General features: G+C 47.4%; 3 protein-coding genes across 3 annotated transcripts in view; 2 read left to right on the top strand and 1 right to left on the bottom strand.

Annotated features, from left to right (window-relative positions):
* Positions 1-5,037, top strand: part of LOC109647243 (kalirin-like) — a 29,772-nt gene extending 24,735 nt beyond the window's left edge. The window contains exons 51-57 of the mRNA XM_069521534.1: positions 29-121; positions 225-275; positions 408-485; positions 600-785; positions 866-1,037; positions 1,369-1,514; positions 1,595-5,037. Coding sequence (XP_069377635.1) covers positions 29-121; positions 225-275; positions 408-485; positions 600-785; positions 866-1,037; positions 1,369-1,514; positions 1,595-1,780 — 912 coding nt within the window. The 3' untranslated portion in view covers positions 1,781-5,037. The remainder of the gene's footprint in view (positions 1-28; positions 122-224; positions 276-407; positions 486-599; positions 786-865; positions 1,038-1,368; positions 1,515-1,594) is intronic.
* A 1,091-nt stretch (positions 5,038-6,128) lies between these two features.
* bco1l (beta-carotene oxygenase 1, like) lies at positions 6,129-11,804 on the top strand. Its single transcript, XM_069521538.1, has 11 exons — positions 6,129-6,496; positions 7,055-7,183; positions 7,326-7,455; positions 7,725-7,872; positions 7,944-8,091; positions 8,843-9,063; positions 9,366-9,632; positions 9,740-9,845; positions 9,917-10,011; positions 10,119-10,230; positions 10,316-11,804. The coding sequence occupies exons 1-11, from the start codon at positions 6,433-6,435 to the stop codon at positions 10,465-10,467; spliced, it is 1,572 nt and encodes a 523-aa protein (XP_069377639.1). The 5' UTR covers positions 6,129-6,432; the 3' UTR covers positions 10,468-11,804.
* On the bottom strand, positions 11,352-21,530 carry eif5b (eukaryotic translation initiation factor 5B). The gene is made up of 26 exons (XM_069521535.1): positions 21,323-21,530; positions 19,465-19,584; positions 19,214-19,277; positions 18,867-19,037; positions 18,285-18,783; positions 18,079-18,212; positions 17,929-18,006; positions 17,703-17,853; positions 17,414-17,509; positions 17,238-17,339; positions 17,086-17,145; positions 16,689-16,972; positions 16,496-16,603; positions 15,862-15,972; positions 15,700-15,767; positions 15,474-15,615; positions 15,256-15,387; positions 14,856-15,038; positions 14,608-14,769; positions 14,240-14,371; positions 14,023-14,154; positions 13,865-13,941; positions 13,597-13,761; positions 13,339-13,477; positions 12,680-12,841; positions 11,352-12,088 (listed from the first exon to the last, which is right to left on the bottom strand). The coding sequence occupies exons 1-26, from the start codon at positions 21,355-21,357 to the stop codon at positions 11,981-11,983; spliced, it is 3,615 nt and encodes a 1,204-aa protein (XP_069377636.1). The 5' UTR covers positions 21,358-21,530; the 3' UTR covers positions 11,352-11,980.
* Positions 21,531-21,563: the final 33 nt, after the last annotated feature.

Below are 21,563 nucleotides of genomic sequence, written 5' to 3'. Positions count from 1 at the left end.
GAACGTGTGTGTCTGCGTGTGTCCTCAGGAGATCCAGCATGAGATCAGCTGCAGGATGTCCATCAGTGACTATCTGATCAAACCCGTCCAGAGAATCACAAAGTATCAGCTGCTGTTAAAGGTTAGTCGTCACAGACTCGTGTCACATGACTCACATCCGCTGATCGTCACATCATCCGCTGATCGTCACATCATCCTCATCTTCACTCTGCTTTGTGTCTCAGGACTTTCTCAAGTACACGTCCAAAGCTGGACTGGACTGTGAGGACAGTGAGGTGAGTTCAGTTTCCTGTGCTGTGATTGGCTGGTTTCTACCTGATGTGTTACGGAGGACGGTGAATCATCACGCTGAAGACTGTGTGTGTGTGTGTGTGTGTGTGCGTGTGTGTGTGTGTGTGTGTGTGCAGAAAGCGGTGGAGCTGATGTCATTGGTTCCAAAACGCTGCAACGACATGATGAACCTTGGTCGACTGCAGGGATACGAGGTAAAACTGATGATTTCTGAATCTATACACAGACGATCAACGACTGTATGTATGTGTGTGTATATATATATATATATATGTATATATATATCTTTGTCCTCACCTGTCTCTCAGGGGAAGTTGACGTCCCAGGGGAAGCTCCTGCAGCAGGAGACCTTCTGTGTTTGGGAGCAGGACGGCGGCGTGTTGTCTCGCAGTAAAGAGCGCAGGGTTTTCCTGTTCGAGCAGATCATCATCTTCAGTGAACTTCTGCGCAAAGGCTCCAACAACCCTGGATACCAGTTCAAGAACAGCATCAAGGTGGGACTGTTGATAAAGTTTTATTCAGGATCAGCCTCCGACACGTTGACGCTGAGATTCATGTTCCACTGTGTCATCAGGTGAGTTACCTGGCGATGCAGGACAGCGTGGACGGAGATCCCTGTAAGTTTGTGTTGTGGTCTCGCGGCTCGGCGGAGCGCTTCACGCTGCAAGCGTCCTCCGCATGCATCAAGATGACATGGGTGGAGACCATCGCCGCCCTGCTGGACGCCCAGAACAACTTCTTGTCTGGTGAGTGCGTCCTCACTTTGCCTCTGAAAACATCCATGAATCTTTTCAACATCACTTGAGCTCTGTCAGGAAGCTTCCTTACTTTGATCAATCCATCCTCACTCATCCCCTCTGACCTCAACTGAATGAATCCTCGTTAAACCCCCTGAAGAACCTCAGAGTGTCTGAATCGCCCTTGAATCTCGTTCAACATCCTCCTCTCATCTGAATCCTCATCAGTTCGGTCATCGTTCCGTCTCCTTTCATCTCTGTCAGTCTTTCATCTGTCAGAAAGCTCTTTGACATCATCTCACTGAAATCCACCTCCTGCTTCGATCTGTTGTGTTTGCAGCTCTTCAGTCTCCCATTGAGTACCAGAGGAAAGAGGGCGGGATCTCTGTGACCCGTCCTCTGTCGTCAGGGCGACCGCCATCAGCACCACCTACGCCAAACGGCCACGCCCCTCAGCCTCAACCTGACGGCGAGCAGGAAGACCAGGTTTGGATTTGAACTCAGATCAGAGTCAGATGTGATCCCTGATCATTGTTTTGGTGACATCATGACCTCTGTCCAATCAGGAGCTGGTCCTGGTGCTGCAGGACTTCGTGGCGGTGCGGGAGGACGAGATCTCCGTGTTTCGGGGGGAGAAGGTTCAGATTCTGGCGTCCAACCAGCAGGGTCAGAGTCTGGTTTACCGGCCGGCCAACAGCGACTCGCCGGCCGCCGAGGGCTGGGTGCCACGCAGTGTCCTGAACACACACTGACACACAAACACACACAGACACACAAACACACACTGACACACAAACACACACTGATACACAAACACACACAAACACACAAACACACACAAACACACACTGACACACAAACACACTGATGGCAGGGTCAGAGTTTACAACCCACACATACCACAACAGGGCCAAAGAGGCGGAGCTTAAAGGTGGTGAGTCAACTCGTCAGTATCTCAACTCCTGATCGTATTCGTGCTCCTCAGAGGAGCTGCCCTCCAGCTTCACTCTGACCACGCCCACCGAACAAGAAATAACTTTGTAAAGTCAAACTGGACGTTACCAACGGTTTCACGAGTTACGAACATTTAGAGACTTGAAACTAATAGAAAACTTTTATCCTGTGAACTGACGTCGCCACCTTCAGGCTCCACTTTCATAACTTTGTGCCCTGATCTCTCTCACACACACACACACACACACACACACACAAACACACACACACACACACACACACAGCAGGTACTGTTACTCCACCCTCCCTCCTCCACTCCCACTTCGTCCAATCAGACGCCTCCGTCAGGTTGGCCTTCAGTTTACTGCCCCGATCGACCAATCGCACCCTGATGACATCACAAACTGTTTCCTGTGGGTCAGTGGGAACTTGATCACATGATCGCGTCATCATCACCACCAACAAACACAACAACAGACTGAAACTATGGGATGCTGCTGTTGCCTAGGAACAATTAAAAAAATGAAGCCTCCTTGAAGAGAGGAGGCGAAAAGAGCTGTGGGCCGACAGGAAGTGAGCTCTGTGTCATCCTGTGAATAGTGTGTACACACAGACTGAGACACTCGCACACACTCCACACACACACCACTGCTACGACGATGAAGATTAATAAGATGAAACTAAGAAGAATAGAGTTTGTTTTTCACCTCAATAGAGAAAAAAATGAGAGAAACTGTTTGTCATATAAATGTTTGTGTGTGTGTGTGTGTGTGTGAGAGAGAGAGAGTGTGTGTGTGTGTGTGTGTGTGAGTGTGTTTTCCACGGACAGTTAGGTGGTGTCCCGGTGTAGCGTTGCCATGACGAATTGTTGTGTTTGCGGTGACACGCATTTTTTGCGTCTTTTTAGTGAACCAGAGCTGGACTACCCCCCCTCCCCCCAACTGCTCCTCTCCTCCCTTTCGCCCCCTCCCCCCCCCCCCCTGTTACCATAGCAACCGGCAGTGGAGCCATCATGGCGGAGCGTGCAGCTCTGGTTAGTTTGGATTCCCTGATTATGCATTTCTTGTTTGTGTAAATAGAAAAGACTGGTCTCACTCTGTCCGTCAGACAGACAGTCAGACAGACAGTCAGACAGACAGACCGTCAGACAGACAGTCAGACAGACAGTCAGACAGACAGACAGACAGTCAGACAGTCTGCAGCAGCTCGACCTACTGTGACGTCTGTTTCTACTAAAACTAAACTCTGCTCTCTATCTGTCTCTCTCTCTCTACCTCTCTCTCTCTCTCTCTACCTGTCTCTACCTCTCTCTCTCTCTCTCTCCCTACCTGTCTCTCTCTCTCTCCCTACCTGTCTCTACCTCTCTCTCTCTCTCTCTACCTCTGTCTCTCTCTCCGTTTCTCTGGTGCCATTCTCAGACAACACCCCGGTCCTTAAGGAGCGACGCACCCTGTCGAGTGCGCTACGTTAAAGTGTGAAGGAGTGCACGGTGAAGGGTGCACGGAGAGAACACACTGAAGGGTGCAGCCTTCAGGTGGAGCTGGTGAGGTCGACAACACGATAAGCTTCGGTTTTAAGGGCAACACACGCTGGAGGTTCTCACACGTGTCATCACCCGAGATCCTTCGACTGCTTCGCTACCATTTCCCCGTTTTTAAATTGGTCTCACGTCGTAATTATTATCAGCTGCGATTCAGGCGGAGCCCAGAGCAGCAAGTGATTTAAGACCAAGAACATTCTTGACTTCGGAAACACGAATTTGACAAAACCATCCGGTAGCTGATCGAAAGCTCCGCAACAGCTTCTCAGTGGATCATGTTGTGAGATTGTTTAGTCAAGGAAACCAGAAATTCACATTTTATCAACTGTTGTTAACAATACCGCCCCCTACTGACAGAGACGTGACTTGATCATTCCAAAGTTTCACGTAACATAGACATAGAAGTAAAGATGCGTAAACATCTTGAGTGATGACACACACGAGAATTTACGTCCCCTACTCCAGACTTTTCATCACGGCGAGCCGATGCGTCAGCCGCGGTGTGTTGCACTTACATATAGTTTAATGCTGCATTCTTGTCATGTGAAAATTATAGCGATGACCATTTCCCGACATGAAAGGTGTGTTCACGTCAAAAACCAAGCTCAACTTTAAAAGCTCGGATTTTTCCAACTTGGCGCTAGAAAATACAGAAGTGCCTGAAAAAGTAAACAAGCCCACGTCCAGGGTATCGAAGTACGAATGTGACGGTGCTTCATCAACCACACACACAACAAACTCAAATTACAAATCGTGAACATGAGAATCTCAAAGACGCCGCATCACGTGGACACAGCATTAGTCCGGAGGACAACACTGGAAACCAACGCTACCTTTTTAGGATGCAGAATGAATTTGTGTCGTCAATTTGTCGGTGTCGTGACTTGGAATGCAAAAAGACAGAAAACAGAAAAGTGATGATTAAAACTTTAAAACCTGCAGCACAGTCACAACCCGTGAACTCAGAAGTGCACCAGAGGGATGATCGTGCACTACAGAGGGCACATGGTGGTGACTGTGCACTTTGAAAGTCTTGAAGTGGAAGTAGTGCTTGATGAAGGGTTAAAGGTGGAGTGCAGTATGGAGGGTGTAGGGCGGAAGCTTGTGCCCTATGGAGGGTACAGGAAGGTTTCAAGATTAAGATGGATAGTTCACTACAGAGGGTGGTGTCCTATTCTGAGTTAAGAGTGGAAGGTGGTGCACTAAGTAGGATCTACGGCGGACACTAGCACACTACTAAGGGTTTAAGATGGGATGTAGTGCACGAAAGAGGATGTAGCATATAAAGCAGTGCACTCTGAACATTAAGCTGTAGAGTCGTGTACTATGAAGGATAAGTGTGTAAAATAGTGCACTACAGAGGGCGTAGGGTGCTGTTTGAGACTTCGCCGTGTTGCCGATCGGCGAACTCAACTAACCAATCAAACAGTGTTATTTGTACAGAACTAACAGCTGCTAACTGACTGCTAACAGCTCTCTGTTGTTGTTTGTAATAAACTTCATTTTTCATCCAAACGTGTTCATTATTTGTGCTTCTTTGTGGGGAAGTGTCTGAGTAAACATGTCACTGATACCGAACAGGACATGTCCCACATGTCCCACATGTTCCACATGTCCCACATGCCCCACATGTCCCACATGTCCCACATGTCCCACATGTTCCACATGTCCCACATGTCCCACATGTCCCACATGTCCCACATGTTCCACATGTCCCACATGTCCCACATGTCCCACATGTTCCACATGTCCCACATGTTCCACATGATGAGGAAATAAAACACGTCGTTCACTGTGCTCGTTATAAAAACTTCACATTAAGGTGAAAATGCTCTTTTGAAGTTTTTACTGACAAACTCTTAAAGTTTCAGACGTTAAAGGTTCATTTGTTTGTTTTAAAGGTCGGCACCTTTTCGTCTGAATGATTTATAATAATGAAACTCATCATAATAAACAGAGTCTCTGCTGTTTCAGTCTTGAAATAATAAGTGAACAGAGAGAAGTGAACGACGTGTTTGTATTTGTACGTTGAATAATTCACAGGACGCAGTGTTGACGTTGATCTAGACTGTGACCTGATAACAAGCTGTAAAGTCATAAACTAATTTAACCAATTACACAAATCTGACGAGTCTGAAGTTCAAACCCTCGTATCTGCTCGGACTTCTATCTACAGAAAACTTTCATTTATTTCGCTTTTCTAAAATTAAAAATAAGATATTTACTCATTTTCAACAAAATGTTTTCATTAACTCAGCTGAGAGATTCTGTTGTGTCATAAAAATATAGAACCAAGACAAAAAATGTCCCTTTTTCATTTTCACTCAACTGTGAAATATAAAGCTTAAGACCAAAGACTGCAACCATCCCACAATTATAACTTTATATCTTTTAATAAACGGTGTCGGTGATGTTAAGTTGTACCTCCAGCTTCTTAAATATAAATATGAAGCTGGTTCGTCTTGTACAAGTTACCAAAGCTCCGGTCGATGAGTCAGTCATAGATTTTCATTCATTGAGAGTTCTGTCCGTGATATTAACAGTTAGAATAAGTATTTGTTGAAATGATCAGTGAACATATGTAAATGAATAAACGTTCTATCGAGCAGTTTGCAGATAACAGGTGATAATCAGGACAGATCCAGGATCAGTTTTGGGTTCAAGGATTCATGGAGCAGCTTCGACTGCATCAGAACTGAAATTACAACCTCCACACACGGGCTTTTATTTTGAAATGTGAGTGAAGTCCACAGCAGCAAAATTATATAATCGGCTCAGTTTACATTTTCTGGAGATTATCACGTAGATAGAGGTTTGCATAAAGACAGCTGCTGTCCGTCTGCATGTTCAGTCTGCGGGGGACAACGACGAGGAGCTGAGAACTCTGGGAAATAAACCAGGAGGGAAACCATGCAGACGATATTTGGAAAGAATGGGTCAGAGACCCCGGAGCCAGTGAGAGCTCAGGTGAAAGGTAAGTTTCACTTGGGGCCTCAACAACAACTTTTATTATTATCATTGTTGTCAAACTGTTTTCACGCTGTGATATTTTTACTTGAGTCAAAGATCTGAAACTTCTTCACCCTCGTCTCACGGTTATTGATTCTTCATCAATCGGCAAAAAGAAAATCTACAATAATAATTTTATTCTCAAAATGTCAAAGATGCTCTTGTTAAATTTCCTGCTTTTTTCTTTGTTATATATAAACGTTAAAAACTTAACATTACAAGGTTTGAGGCACAAATAATAATTAATATATTATTATTAATGATAATTATTCATTTAAAATCCTAAATAATGTTGTTTTTTAACAGATGATGAAACCAAAATTACTTTGTTTTTGTCTTTTCACATTAAAATAAATCTAATTCCAAGATGTTAATTATTATTACTGTAATATGTGAATTTGTGGATTTCAAAATGAAAAGTGAATGTACCAGATTACATGAATATGAAATAGTAATTACTATAATAAAAGAACAGAACTGTTTCATAATGAGTGTTGAGAGCAGCACACCTGCGTGTCCACAGGTTCCCTCCCGTCATGGCTGCAGGGGACGCTGCTCAGGAACGGACCTGGACTTTTCTCTGTCGGCGGCTCCGAGTACAACCACTGGTTCGACGGCCTGTCGCTCATCCACAGCTTCACCTTCAGCAACGGTGCGACAGATGTTTACATCAGGATCTTTATGAATATAACACATATATTTATATAACATGTCATATTCTTACTTTGAGTTTGAGATGAGAACGTCCACGCTGACCTGGGATCTGACGTCACACGTTGTCGTGGTTGTTGCAGGTGAAGTAACTTACAGAAGTAAGTTTCTGAAGAGCGACACCTACAAAAGAAACATCAAGGCCGACAGAATCGTCGTTTCCGAGTTCGGAACCATGATCTATCCAGATCCCTGCAAAAACATCTTCTCCAGGTACAGAAGATCCGTCCCAGCAGGAGATCCCGTCTGTCAAGAGCTGTTGTAGTTCCGATATGTAGAACCTGTCTCAGTAAATCCAGGACACGTAGAGATGAGACGTCTCATCCAGGACGTGTCCAGATCAGTTTCAGTCCATCAGCATCATACATGTCTCAATCCACCGAGGACACAACAGATTCATGTCCGATATGTCTCCAGGTCATTGGGCTAAACCCAAACCCCGACTCTGGACCTTAACGATCAGGACCTTCTTCTTCCTGCAGGGCGTTCACTCACCTCTGCAACGTCATGCCCGACTTCACCGACAACAACTTGATCAACATCATCCGTTACGGTCAGGACTACTACGCCTCCTCCGAGGTCAACTACATGAACCAGATCGACCCAGTGACTCTGGAAACTGTCGGCAGGGTGAGTTCCTCGCGCCTGAAAGCTCTTCGAGACTCATCGCACGTCATTAAAACCATCTCGCCACTTTCCAGATAAACTACAGAAACCACATCGCTCTGAACTTGGCGACGGCTCATCCTCACTACGACGACCAGGGCAACACCTACAACATGGGCACCGCCATCATGGGCCTCGGCCCGCCCACATACGTCATCTTCAAAGTCCCAGCTGATGCTTCAGGTTTGTCTTTCTCAGGTTTGAGTCCAGAGACAGGACGGTGAGTCGCACATTAGGACGTCTGTCTCTGAAGTAACTCTGGAACACAGCGTGACCGCCTTCTCTCTTATCGCAGCAATAAAGTGAATTCATTATCTAAACGAGTCGGCTCCGTGTGTGAGCAGCACAGAGTCTAATTGATTTATGGAACCAGCGGTGCCAAGTCAAACTGTGGCATGAGAATGGTTGCGTGCAGACGATGATAGTAACCTGGGTCAAAGGTCACTGGACGACTGACTCTACAGAAGGTTATCTGACGTCCCCCTTTCAGGTTATATATGAAGAATATACAACACGGGACAAACTGCACCGATGTTTCCTGTGGAACGTTTCTCACACACATTCTCACACAACTCAAAGTCTCAGCATCAAAACGTGAAAAGAAAAACTGTTCGTCTGTAACGTCTTATTCTCTACATCTTGGTTTAAAGCCAAAGGTTGAAAAGTCTGAGCAACAAAGTGATTCATCTAGAAATGTACGCAGCGAATCGTCTCAGCGTTCATTCATCGTGAAACCAAACACATCCAGCTGAAGAAATGTGAATGATAAGATGTGAGGTCATGATAACGGCCTGACCACAGAAATAGAGGCTCAGCGCTACGTCAACACACAAATAGTTAGTGAACAGAACTGCGACATTGTCCTTTCTGTCCGCGTGTTTACATTCTGTTTCCCATGTGACGAGAATAATACAGACTGAGTTCTCCATTTCAGATAAAGAGCGAAACAAGCCGGCGTTGAGGAAAGTGCAGAAGATTTGTTCGATTCCCTTTCGATCCACTTTGTCCCCGAGCTACTTCCACAGTTTCGGCATGACCGAGAACTACATCATCTTCGTGGAGCAGCCGCTCAAGCTGGACATCGTCAGACTGGCCACCGCCTACTTCAGAGGAGTCAACTGGGGGAGCTGCCTCAAATTCGACAAGGATGACATCGTGAGTGTTGCCACGGCGATTTCATTTAAACCCATTCGCAGCACGAGCAGCAGGTGACGGGAACCAATCAAAGACATGAGCGAGCATTTAGCCTCAAAACAAACCCAGTGTCAACAGGAAGTCCAGGTGGCGTTCCTCAGGGTTCAATTCTTTGTCCCTTATATTTGTGACTGAAGTGTCACCTTTGCTTGACTTGATCAATGATTCTTAAATAGTAATTGTAGATCTTAGAACCACGCAGTTCTTAGAAACACCTAAAGGTTAAATTGTTGTCCCGCCCACCTCTTCTTCTTCTTTCCCAGACACTGTTTCACGTCGTCAACAGAAAGACGGGCAGGGCGGTGAGAACCCGTTTCTATAGCGACGCCCTGGTGGTCTTCCACCACATCAACGCCTACGAGGACGACGACCACGTGGTGTTCGACCTGATCACCTACAAAGACAGCAACCTGTACGACATGTTCTACATCCAGAACATGACACAAGCAGCCAGCAGCTTCATCCAGTCCAACCAGAGCTTCTCTCCACCGACCTGCCAGAGGTTCGTCCTGCCGCTCAGCGCCCACAAGGTACAGAGGCCTCCTCAAACATACAGCGTACAGAGGATTCTCACTTCACACTGTGTCCTTCCGAGTTTCACGTCCACATGAGGAGTTTGTGTCCATTGGTTTTGTAGGAATCTCCCAGAGGAACAAACCTGGTGACGCTGACGGACACAACGGCCCAGGCGGTGGTGCAGGAGGACGGATCCGTCTACTGTCGGCCCGACCTTATCTTCCAAGGTTCGCCCCCAACTCAGCTGGTCTGATCTGAACTTCATGTTCACAGTCTAACGCGTGTGATCACTTCTCAGGGCTGGAGCTGCCAGGAATCAACTACAGCTACAACACTAGGAAGTACAGATACTTCTACGGCTCCAGGGTGGAGTTTTCTCCTCATCCCAACAAGGTGAGACAAGAGCGTTTGGTTAAATCCTCAGATAAACGTTTTGACTGAAAACCTGTCGACAGGACAACCTCACTTTCTGGTTCTCGTCTAAATATGTCGTCCGACAGCTCGCCAAGGTCGACATCGTCACCCGGGAACACGTGGAGTGGACGCAGGACAACTGCTTCCCCTCAGAACCGGTGTTTGTGGCGTCTCCAGGGGCCGTGGAGGAAGACGACGGTGAGAGTTTCACTACAGCGTAAAACACAACAGCTTAACCATCAGAAACCATCGTTCACTCTCTGGTTCTGTTTTCTATCTTCAGGAGTGATCCTGTCGTCCGTCATCTCTCCAGATCCCAACATTTCTCCGTTCATGCTCATCCTCAACGCCAAGAACTTTGAGGAAGTCGCCCGGGCCTCGATTCCCGCCAGCATCCACATGGACCTTCACGGATATTTCATCTCGGCCGTTTAACCACCAACACGTCGGCTTCGATCTTATTTATTCTCTTATGTACATTCTGTAATATCTGACTTCTGTGAAAACTAAATATTTGAAAATCATTCTTGATTCTTTTTTAAATTCACGGACTTGAAGCTTTTTCTCTTTTGACTTTTCACAGGATTTCTTTTCTCCGTTGGTTTTTTTAAATCAAACTCAGATCTACAATAAATTCATCTTTATATGATTTTCACCAAAATGGTTGATATTTCTGATATTTCTTGTTTTATTCCAACATGAGCCTCATTTTGATCTGATCTTTGTCTATAGTTGTAAATATGTTGTACATTTACAGTTTGTTTAAACTCTGTTAAAAGTTTCAGTCACTCGATCACAGTTAAATATCCTGAATCTTTTTCATTAATAGAAACTGATTAAGAGCTAGTCGTGCTTTAAATTATTTATAATTTATATCTGCAGCTGCCAAACATTATTATAATGGAATCAACCACTGGCGTCAATAATGTGTGACAGTTGAATTAAAACAGACAAATATAAACATTAAATAAATACATTTCCAGTTCAGTCAAATAAAACACATCGACACATCGAGATCGTGAATTTGACCATTTCAACCAAAAACGTTCACGAAGGCAGAATCACGTTTCGATCAAATAACAAAGAGAAGATATTTTTTTTAAACTGTGAAAATCTAATTTAAAACTGTTTCAAAGCAAAAATCCAGTTCAGAATTTTCTGTTTGTCAAATTAAGAATGAAAAGAACTTTTCATTCTTAATTTTATTGTCACTATGAAACCGAGAATCAATCACTGAGTTGTCTTCGATGTTGAACCTGAGAACAAGATTTAAATTCACGTTATGTTGAGATGTTGGGAACTGAAAACTCAAACTACGGTTCATCAGAATCATGGGAATTTATTACACCAGCAGTTGCAGCAAAAACTGTTTAAAATCTTCTCTGTCATTCACCCCCCCACCCCCATCGACCCAACATGGCCGACAATTTAACGTCTTCAACGTCTTTAACGCATCTGACGTCAACACCTCAGATCGCTGCTGCTGCGATGATTTGGTGTTTAGTGAACAGGAAAGAAAATCTGAGGTTTCTCCCTCCTCCAGCCCTGGTGCTGCTCAGTACAATCCCATAATGCACCTGGTCGGCCGAGCGCCGGCTCCTGACTTGTTGTCGCCCTAGGTCTGGGGAGGAGGGGGCGGAGCCTGGGACACGGAGGAGCAGCAACGACTCAGAGAAGAAAAAATATTAAACACAACGTTGTTGCTGAAGAACAGGCACGTTGGAATACTGTGTGTGTGTGTGTGTGTGTGTGTGTGTGTGTGTGTGAAATGTCCAAACGATCACTGTTTACAACAGTGGGAAAATGCGTTTCTCACAGAAAAACACGTTCACGTCTTTTTTCAGTTTTTTGTCTTTTTTTTTTGTTTCGTTTTTTTGTCCGACCCTCATCGTCCGCGGGAGGAAGTGTGTGTGTGTGTGTGTGTGAGTGTGTGTGTGTGTCAGGTCCCTCAGATGATCTCGAACGTCTTCTTTAACTCGACGATCAGCTGCCAGTCGGTTCTCTGCATCTCGTCTCTGAACCAGTTCTTCAGAGCGTCGATCGACGCCCGTGTGATCTGAAAACACGAGAGCACTCTGAGGTCAAAGCTGCCAACTTAAGATTCAATGTTCAAATCAAAGTCTGGTAAATTCAGCAGAACGTTCGATTCCCTCTGCTGACGTTCATTTAAAGAACATTTAAAGAACATTTAAACAGAACTCATTCTACTCATCCAAAACTCTTATCTTTATATTTGTATCAATAAAACTAAAATATAAACTAAAACTACGAATACAACGAGTCGATCAACATCATATATATTTGTCCACGAGTCCGATGTCATTACATTTTATCATTTGGCAACATTTCATTTTCCTTTCTCTTCCTTCTATTGTTTCCATCTTACCTCATTTCCCTTCTTCCTCTTTCCCTTCTTCCTCTTTCCCTTCTTCCTCTTTCCCTTCATTCTTTCTTCCTTTTTCTTTCATTTCTGTCTCGTCGTCTTAAAATTCACTTTCCTGTCGCGGACGCACTACCTGACTCTGACATCACGTGTCTCATCTCTAAAACCTTTTCTCGTGACGCTTCAGAGGAAACGATTCATCAGCACGAACAAACTCAATCAAAAAAAAACTGTTTAGCCCCCCCTCAGTGGGCGGGGCCTTACCTTGCTGACGAGCATGTCGGTGGCTTCAAAATGGCGGCCGTACATCTTGGGGGACTCGCCGGGAATGGGCTCGATCTTGATGCAGATCTCCTGGCCTTTCTTAGCCGTGTCCACAGATTTGTGGTTCATCTCGATGCTCGTCACCACACCGACGTCCACAAACTACAACACGTGTCGGAAGTAAACATCAACAACACAATAATCAGATCTGTCACAATGTTTGCAAAAGATATGAATAAGTAGTTTCTGTGTACGCTGCACACGGAGTTCCACAAGGAAGGATTCTGGGTCCTGTTGTGTTTTCATCACACGAGACTTAAGAAGACGGAACGAATCCATTTCTTGGTTTGACGATAAGAATTATTGTCAAAGATAATTGAGCAGCTCATCGGGAGTTTTCCTTCAAATCCCGACATCGTGTGTTTCGAGTCGATTTGTAGAACTGTGATAAAATCTGTAGTATTTAGTTGATAAGATCAAGAGCTTCGCTTCAAGTGGTTTTCAAACCTTTTGTGAAGAATCTGGTTTATTATCGAGGTCGTTTTGTTTCTTTCATTAATCAACTCTGAAACTTTATCATTATAATGTTTATGCACAAATAAAACCGTCATCACGATCAAGTCAATATAAACTACACTCCGTCTTTAAGTGCGTCTCACCCCTTTGCTGGGGACGCAGATTGGCGTCCCCTGCTTCAGGACGCCGGCCTCCACCGTCACCCCCATCACGATGGGATCTCTGGAGTTGAAGATGAACTGAGGAAGAATTTTCAGCTTCACAGGAAACACGGCGATGTGCCTGAAAACAAACGTCACGAAAAAGACACGTTACTGACGGAGAAAAAACGTCCTGCTTCCCAAATAAACGGAGCAGGAGTGACGTGAGACGAAGTTCAGAGCGTCGGAGCGTCTTCCTACTTGAACTCGTCCTGCTTGGCCTTCTTATAATCCTCTCTGTACTTGGTGAAGGCGTCAAACAGGTGGTAGATGATTTCAGCCGAGAAGATACGAACTCCGAGGCTGTCGGCCATTTCCTGACTCTCCCTCTCCACCTTCACGTCAAACGCCAGGATCACAGCGTACCTGTAAACAGTCACGTGAGTACATGGACGAAGCCTGTGACCGACTCACACGTTACCACACGTTAGTTTTGAACGTGGTCACCGTAGAAACAGCAGAGACGTACTGGGTGTCGTGTTCCAGCATCGTCGACGCCCTCATCACATCCTTCTTATGAACCGGGCCGATGTTGATCCCGGCGTACTGCGCACAAACACAGGTCAAAGGTCAGTTCTTTAGGTTTTAGATTTCAGAGTAAAGGTCCTGAGAGAGACAGGAACTCACAGGGACTTTAGATGTGCGCAGGTACTCGAGCAGAGCCTCCAGCGACCCGAGCGTCGACGCCTGGACGTAAACTCCTTTCTCCTCCAGCTTGATGGAGCTCAGAGTTTGTTTCAACTCTCGGACGAGTTCATCCTGAAAACCAGCAGCAGTCAGGTCACCTCCTCAACACTGTGTGTGTGTGTGTGTGTGTCTGTGTGTGTGTCTCTGTGAGCGTTACCCTCAGCACAGGGATCTCGTCATCCTTGTGAGCCACCAGCAGGGGGAGCCCTGCCAACGTCTTCTCCAGGTCTTTACCCAGAATCTTCACCCCCTGAGACGTCGACACCTCCTTGTGCTTCTCGTACTGGTTCTACACACACACACACACACACACACACACACACACACACACACACACACACACACACACACGTTGCCTTGTTATAAATCGAATTACTAAATGATCATAAATCAGATTTTAATACAACGGAATCATTGTGAGCGTTAAATTACAAATGAACTACGTCACTCAGGGAGTTGAGGGGTTTTATCTTGGAAAACTGATGCTTTTATTGTGAAAACCCTCTTATAATCTGAGGGGTTTACCTTGACTCTGAGCTCCTTCAGGGGCGGAGGCAGCAGCAGCCCTCTGATCTGCGTCACGATTGGTCCTTCCACCCCCGGGACGATGATGGTCTCTCCCTCCCGCAGACGACCATTGATGAGGATGACGTCTATCGTCGTTCCCATCCCCGGCAGAGCTTTCACCTGAACGCACCGAGAAACGACCTTCAGCTGCAGCTGTGTCCACTCACACCGAGGACTCCGAAAATATTGAAAATATTAAGACGCACCTCCATGACCTGCGCTCGCAGCTCGTCACAGTGTGCTAGCCGCCGGGCTAACATGGTCTGTGTGAGGTCGACCAGCAGCGCGATGAGATTTCCCATCCCGTCGCCGCTGTGGGCAGACGTGGGGATCAAAGACACGAACGTGCGGGGGTCTTTGTTCTCGTAGAACAGGGCGGCATTCAGACCCTGAGGAACACAAACACACACGACGTTGAGTGAGGAGGAAACATGAACAATGGTGTTCCTCAGGGATCGATGTCAGAGCCACTTTCATCCGCTGAAAAACTCTTTGAAATATTAGAATTTGTTGACGCAAGAATCTGTAAAATCCTGTGGATAAAAAAAATAAAGAGCAAAGAGTTATTTTATCACTGTCCCCGAGTGATGATGTCACAACGCTCACCTGCTGAGCGAACTCCACGATGACAGCCTTGGCTCTCTCGTCGAACTCGTCCTTTGTGTTCTTCTTCTGCTTCTTCAGCGTGGTCACGACGTCGGTTTCCGGACTCTTCTTCCAGTCGTACAGACGGTCAACCTGGTGACGACGACAACGCAGTTAGAAAACAGGAAGGAGAGAACAGGAAGAGGTGGAACACAGCCGGCGGACAACGTGTGGCGCACCTTGTTGAGGGCGACGATGAACGGGCACTTCTTCTCCTTCAGCAGGTTGATGGACTCGAGTGTCTGAGGCTCCAGGCCGTGCATGATGTCCACCACCAGAATGGCGATGTCGCACAGGGAACTGCCTCTGTTCCTCAGGTTACTATGGAAACAAAGAGGTGGAGCAACCAGCTTTAATAACTGCAGGACGACTGATCCGGTGACTCCAGGTTTCCCAGGTCGTTACCTGAAGGACTCGTGTCCTGGTGTGTCGATGATCAACATGCCAGGGATCCTGATGCTTTCTGTGTCGAACTACACACACACACAAGTCAGGTTAGTTTAACTGTGTGTGTGTGTGTGTGTGTGTGTGTGTGTGTGTGTGTGTGTGTGCGCGCGCTTGCCGTACATTTTTAACCATCTTTGTCTGCTCCTCGATCGTCTCCTTCGGGACGTTTGTGGCTCCGATCTGCTGAGTGATTCCTCCGGCTTCACCGTCCTGGACGTTAGTGTGTCGCAGCTGCACACAGACAGACAGACAGACACACACACACACAGACAGACAGACAGACACACACACACACACACACACACACAGACACAGACACACAGACACACACACACAGACAGACACACAGACAGGCAGACAGACACACACAGACACACACACACACAGACAGACAGACAGACAGACAGACACACACACACACAGATAGGCAGACAGACAGACACACACAGACACACACACACACAGACAGACACACACACACACACACACACAGACAGACACACAGACAGGCAGACAGACACACACAGACACACACACACACAGACAGACAGACAGACAGACAGACACACACACAGACAGGCAGACAGACAGACACACACAGACACACACACACACAGACAGACACACACACACACAGACAGACACACACACACACACACACAGACACACACACACACACACACACACACACACACAGTTAGTGAAGACCTGCACGTGAACAGTGAACCGGGTGCAAACAGTCAGTAAACGTTACCTTGTCCAGGATCTTGGTCTTCCCCGTGTCAACGTGTCCGAGCACACACACCACCGGCGCTCTCAGCGTGTCCACGTCGATGTTCCTCATGTTCTCCGCCCTCCGTTTCTATGGCGTCACACAGAGCAGTTCAGTCAGAGACGGGTGAAGAGAGGCAAGGTCTCACTCCTCCTGAGTTCACGGCGTCTCTCACCTCTATTCTCCTCTTAGCTCTGTCGTACAGTCGCTCCTCCTTCGTCCTCCCGTCGTCGTCCTCGCTCTCGCTGCTCTCGTCCTCGCTCTCCTTCTTCTTTCCCTGAGTCGCTGTCGGCCGAGTTGCCGTCATCGTCTCCTTCTCCTCGTCGCCCTCGCTCTCCTCCTCATCGTCTTCATCCTCGTCTTCCTCATCCTCCTCCTCGTCTTCGTCCTCCTCGCTGCCCGTTGGCTGAGGAGGTGCAGCAGTGTCCTCCTTCACCTCGATGTGAACTTTCTTCAGCTCTGATAGAAAATCATGTCTATGTCACATGTGTATTTGTTGTGTGTAAAACCTGTAAGTGAATCACGTGGCGTGTGTCTCAGGAGACTTGTGATTGGTTTGTTTCTCTCCTCACCTTTCTCCTCGTCGCTGGCGATGGCCTCCCAGTCGTCGACAGCAGCGTCTGGTTTCACCTCTGAACCCAAAGACAAACAGGAGAACCAATCAGATCTGACCTCCTCTTCCTCACTGTTCCTCCTCCTCCTCTCTTACACCCGAGAGTCTCACCTGGCTCCGCCGCCGGCGTCTCGGCCGGCGTCTCCTTGGCCGGCGTCTCCTTGGCAACAGGCTCTGGAGTCGCTGACGTCGGCGATGTGACCTCAGATGTTTCTGGAAAGAAGTTTGTTTTTGTTACGTGTTCCTGTGACGGACGGAGCTGAGCCGCGGCAGCGTTTGTGTTTTACCTTCAGGTGTCGGAGTGTTGAGCGTCTTCTTCTTCTTCTTGTCTCCATAAACTGGTTTCTTCTTTGGCGCAGAGTCTTTGGACGGAACCTCAACACCTGAACAACGACAAACAGACTCATCTTTTATTTCCTGTCTTTTATGTTGCCTCGCTTCCTGTTATTGTTTTTCAGACTTTTATTTTGACACGCACTGACCGACAGCGAAGAATAAAAATGTCTTTAAACAAATAAATCAAATCAGGTTTTTATAAACTTTCAGTCAGCAGCTGATCGGTGGACGACCTCTGACCCTGAGCCTGCAGCAGCTTCAGCGTGGCCTCGGCTCGAGCTCGAGCGTCTTTCTGAGCTTTCGTCAACAGCTTCCCCTCCTTCTTCAGTCGCTCCTTCCTCTCCTTCTCCTTCTGCTTCTTCTTCTCCTTACGCTCCAGCTCCAGACGCTCCTGACGAGGGAAGGGACAGGGTCAGAGAGGGGGCTGATGGGTAATAGAAGACAAGCGGAGGACGAGGTGTTTTACCTGCTCCTGTCGTTGTTTCTCCAGCTCCTCCAGCCTCTTCAGTTGCTCCTCCTCTTCTCTCTTCGCTCGTTCTTCCTCCTGCAACGACATCACGTTTATTCACGCACGTCAAACCCTCTTAAGTGACTATATTTCCCAGAATGCACCCACCTCCTTCATCTTGGCCAGAGCCTCCTGCATGGCCTTCACTGTGGCCTTGCTGGGTCCCTTCTTCTTCTCCTTCTCCTCCTTCTCTCCTTTCTTCTTCTTCTTGTCTTTCTTCTTCTTGTCGCCCTCGGCCTCATCTGCAGACAGAGGAACACGAGCGAGTTATCAGGAAACATCAGCCAATCAAAACACATCTGAGCCCATCCTACCATCTGCTGCTGGCTCCGCCCCTTCTTGCTCCTCCGCCGCTGCTGCAGGAGGCGTGATCTGAGGGGGCGTGGCCTCTGTCGCCTTCTTCTCTGGCTCTTTTTTATCCTCCACGGCGCTCTCCTTCTCTTTGAGCTTCCTCTGCTTCATCCTCTCCTCCTCCTTCTTCTTCTTGTCCCTCTCCTTCTTCTCCGCCTTCTTCTGCGCCGCCGTCTTGATCTTGAAGCCGTCGCCTCCTCCGTCCTCCTCGTTGTCGCTCTCCACCTTGCCTTTGTTTTTCTTCTTCTGCTCTCTCCTTGTGGTGAGCTCCTCGTCATCCTCTGACTCTTCATCCTTACCGTCTCCTCCTCCACCTCCTCCTCCTCCTCCTGTCACATCTTCGTCCTCCTCCTCATCGGACACTGGCGTTTTTTTGGCGCCTTTCTTTCCTCCTTTGGTTTTGACACGAGAACGTGAGCTGCTGTCGTCGTCAGAGTCCGAGGGAGGAGCAGCGGGAGGCGCCTGGAGGAGCAAAGGAAGTTCAACCTCTCAACACGCAGGATGCAGTTTAGAAACTTCCTGTGACAGGTTTAAATCTCTCTCACCTTCTTCTTCTCTTTCTGTTCTCCGTTCTTCTCTTCATCCGCCCGACCTTCACCTTCATCACCCTGCTCCTCATCCTCGGGGCTGGCCCCTCCCTTCTTTCCCTTCCTCGTCTTCTTCTTCTCTGGTTTTGGAGGCTCGACGATCTCCACCTCCTCTGCGGCGTCTGGTTTCTGAGCAGGGAGCGAAGACGCGGTAACAAAACACGTGGACGTTAAAACTGAATTTGTTCAAATCAAACTTTTAAACCAAACGTAGAATTTACTTCAGGATCATTTTGAATTCTGAAAAATAAAATGAATCAGACGTTGATCGATGAAGATCATGTGACTCTTTCTCCTGATGTTACCTTTACTTTGCCATCCTGAGTCTCCAGAGACAACTCCTCCAACTCCTTCAGGATGTCGTCCTCGCTGCAGGAGGAGAAACGAGACCAGACTTAGAGAGAAGGAGGACACACGATGACAGTGAGGGAGAGGAGGAGGATATAAAGAAGGTGTGAGGGAGGAAGACAAGGAAGGAGAAGAAGAGTAGGACACAACGGAGGTATGAGGAGGAGAGGAAGAAGAGGATGAGGAGACATGATGAAGAGCGTCATACTCGAAGTCATCTTTCTTTGCTCCCTTCTTCTTCGTCTTCTTCCCTTTCGACTCCTTTGAGGCTCCGGCTCCTTCGATCTCAGCCGCCAGAGCGTCGATGTCGATGCCGTCATCTTTGGAACTGAACACAATGACATCATCAATCATTCCACCAATCAGCAGCTGCTGAGGAGACTCAGCTGTGACACAGGGCGAGAGACATGTCTCTCTGTCTCTCTTTGTCTCTCTCTCTTTCTGTCTCTCTGTCTTTCTGTCTGTCTGTCTCTCTTTGTCTCTCTCTCTCCCTCTGTCTCTCTTTGTCTCTCTCTCTGTCTGTCTTTGTCTCTTTCTCTCTCTCTCTCCCTCTGTCTCTTTGTCTCTCTCTCTGTCTGTCTCTCTCTCTCTTTGTCTGTCTGTCTCTCTTTGTCTCCCTCTGTCTCTCTCTCTGTCTCTCTTTGTCTCTCTCTCTCTCTGTCTCTCTTTGTCTCTCTCTCTCTCCCTCTCTCTCTCCCTCTGTCTCTCTTTGTCTCTCTCTCTGGCTGTCTGTCTTTGTCTCTTTCTCTCTGAACAATACGAACCAATGAAAATCTGTTGACTCTGCTCTCTCTTTATTTCCCATCAGCCCCTCTGCCTCGCTCACCAGGACGAGAAACTCCTGAACTCACTGATCGTCCTCTGACAGAAAAGTAATCAGTAACTAACCTGGTAATCCCTCAAGCTACTTGTGACACACGAGTATTAGTATTTATATATATACATATATATATATATATATGTATTTCCTCCGTGTTGGAAACACTGAACAGTTTTTATTTTATTTCCTCTGGGATCAATAAAGAATTCATCTCTCGTCTCCTGAACCTGTGATCGGTGAACTTTTTATATCGGATCAGTTTGAAGTTGACAAACTTCTGAGACATGAAAGTTTATCTTTATTTTATCTTTAGAACAAAACATGAATCTTTCGTTTCAGTCACAAGAAGAAAAGTTCAAATAACGTCAGAGACGTGATGATTGACAGCTGATGATTGACAGCTACCTGACGAGCTCAGGGGGTGTCATTGGTCCCAGGTGAGACAGACAGGTGAGGGACAGACAGACAGGGGAAGGACAGACACACACAGACAGGTGAGGGACAGACAAAGACAAGTAAGACAGGTGTGAGGGATAGACAGGTGAAACAGACAAAGACAGACAGGTGAAACAGGTGTGAGGGACAGACAGACAGGTGAGGGACAGACAAAGACAGACAGGTGAGGGGCAGACAGACAGGTGAGACAGACAGGTAAGACAGACAAAGACAGGTAAGACAGGTGTGAGGGACAGACAGACAGACAAAGACAGACAGGTGAGGGACAGACAGACAGGTGAGACAGACAAAGACAGGTGAGACAGACAGGTGAGACAGACAAAGACAGGTGAGACAGGTGTGAGGGACAGACAGAACATGCCCCGGCTAACTTAGCCTAGCTGTCCTCCGTGTGCAGCGGCGGTGTCCCTCAGGTTAACCCGGGTTAAAGAGGCTGTGTCCCGGCTGCAGAGCTGAGAGAAGCTAATAAACCGGCTCTCTGATGCTAACGCTGAGATGCACCAAGCTAACACGACTGAGCCCACACGTTAAACCAGCAGGTCCGACCCGGGTCGGACCGGGTCGGACCTGTTTGTAGCCTGGTTCCTTTAACCCGGGTCCGTTTGAAACCTTCAGCCGGACTCACGCTGCTGCTGACGCGTGGTTAGCTCCTGCTAGCGCCGCTAAGCTAACACAGACAGCAGCGGGGGAGCGGGCCGGTGTGTGCGGCTCTAACGCGGCAGCAAAGTTGGTCTCATGCCGGTGTGAGTGTGTCCCGGTGGTGTGAGCGGGCAGCGGCTGTTTTCACTACCTGTCCTCCCCGGACTTCTTCTGTTTCTTCCCCATCCTGCCGCTGCGCTGCTCCGGTTAGCTGCTCCGGTTAGCCGGTGAGGGTTAGCTTAGCCGATTAGCTGCTCCGGGGACAACTCACGCAGCAAAGATCGTCCACAGACTGACAAACACCGCCGAGGGCTCACTCCGTCACACAACGCGCGCGTCTCAAATAGAAAACAAGGAACCAACCACGTGAAATATGAAACTGAATAAATGTA

Source organism: Paralichthys olivaceus, chromosome 24 (genome assembly GCF_024713975.1).
Source record: "Paralichthys olivaceus isolate ysfri-2021 chromosome 24, ASM2471397v2, whole genome shotgun sequence".
In the NCBI taxonomy this organism is placed as follows: Eukaryota; Metazoa; Chordata; class Actinopteri; order Pleuronectiformes; family Paralichthyidae; genus Paralichthys; species Paralichthys olivaceus.
The sequence above is the reverse complement of the archived record's forward strand: the minus strand, read 5'-3'. Positions and strand labels throughout refer to the sequence as shown.

Coding starts and splice junctions, on each gene's coding strand:
- bco1l (XM_069521538.1), top strand. CDS start 6,433: ATGCAGACGATATTTGGAAAGAATGGGTCAGAGACCCCGGAGCCAGTG. Junction 9,633..9,739: donor TGCCGCTCAGCGCCCACAAG/GTACAGAGGCCT, acceptor TTGGTTTTGTAG/GAATCTCCCAGAGGAACAAA. Junction 10,012..10,118: donor TTTCTCCTCATCCCAACAAG/GTGAGACAAGAG, acceptor GTCGTCCGACAG/CTCGCCAAGGTCGACATCGT.
- eif5b (XM_069521535.1), bottom strand. CDS start 21,357: ATGGGGAAGAAACAGAAGAAGTCCGGGGAGGACAG. Junction 18,007..18,078: donor CTCTGGCCAAGATGAAGGAG/GTGGGTGCATTC, acceptor ATGTCGTTGCAG/GAGGAAGAACGAGCGAAGAG. Junction 15,388..15,473: donor TCATCGTCGCCCTCAACAAG/GTGCGCCACACG, acceptor CGTCGTCACCAG/GTTGACCGTCTGTACGACTG.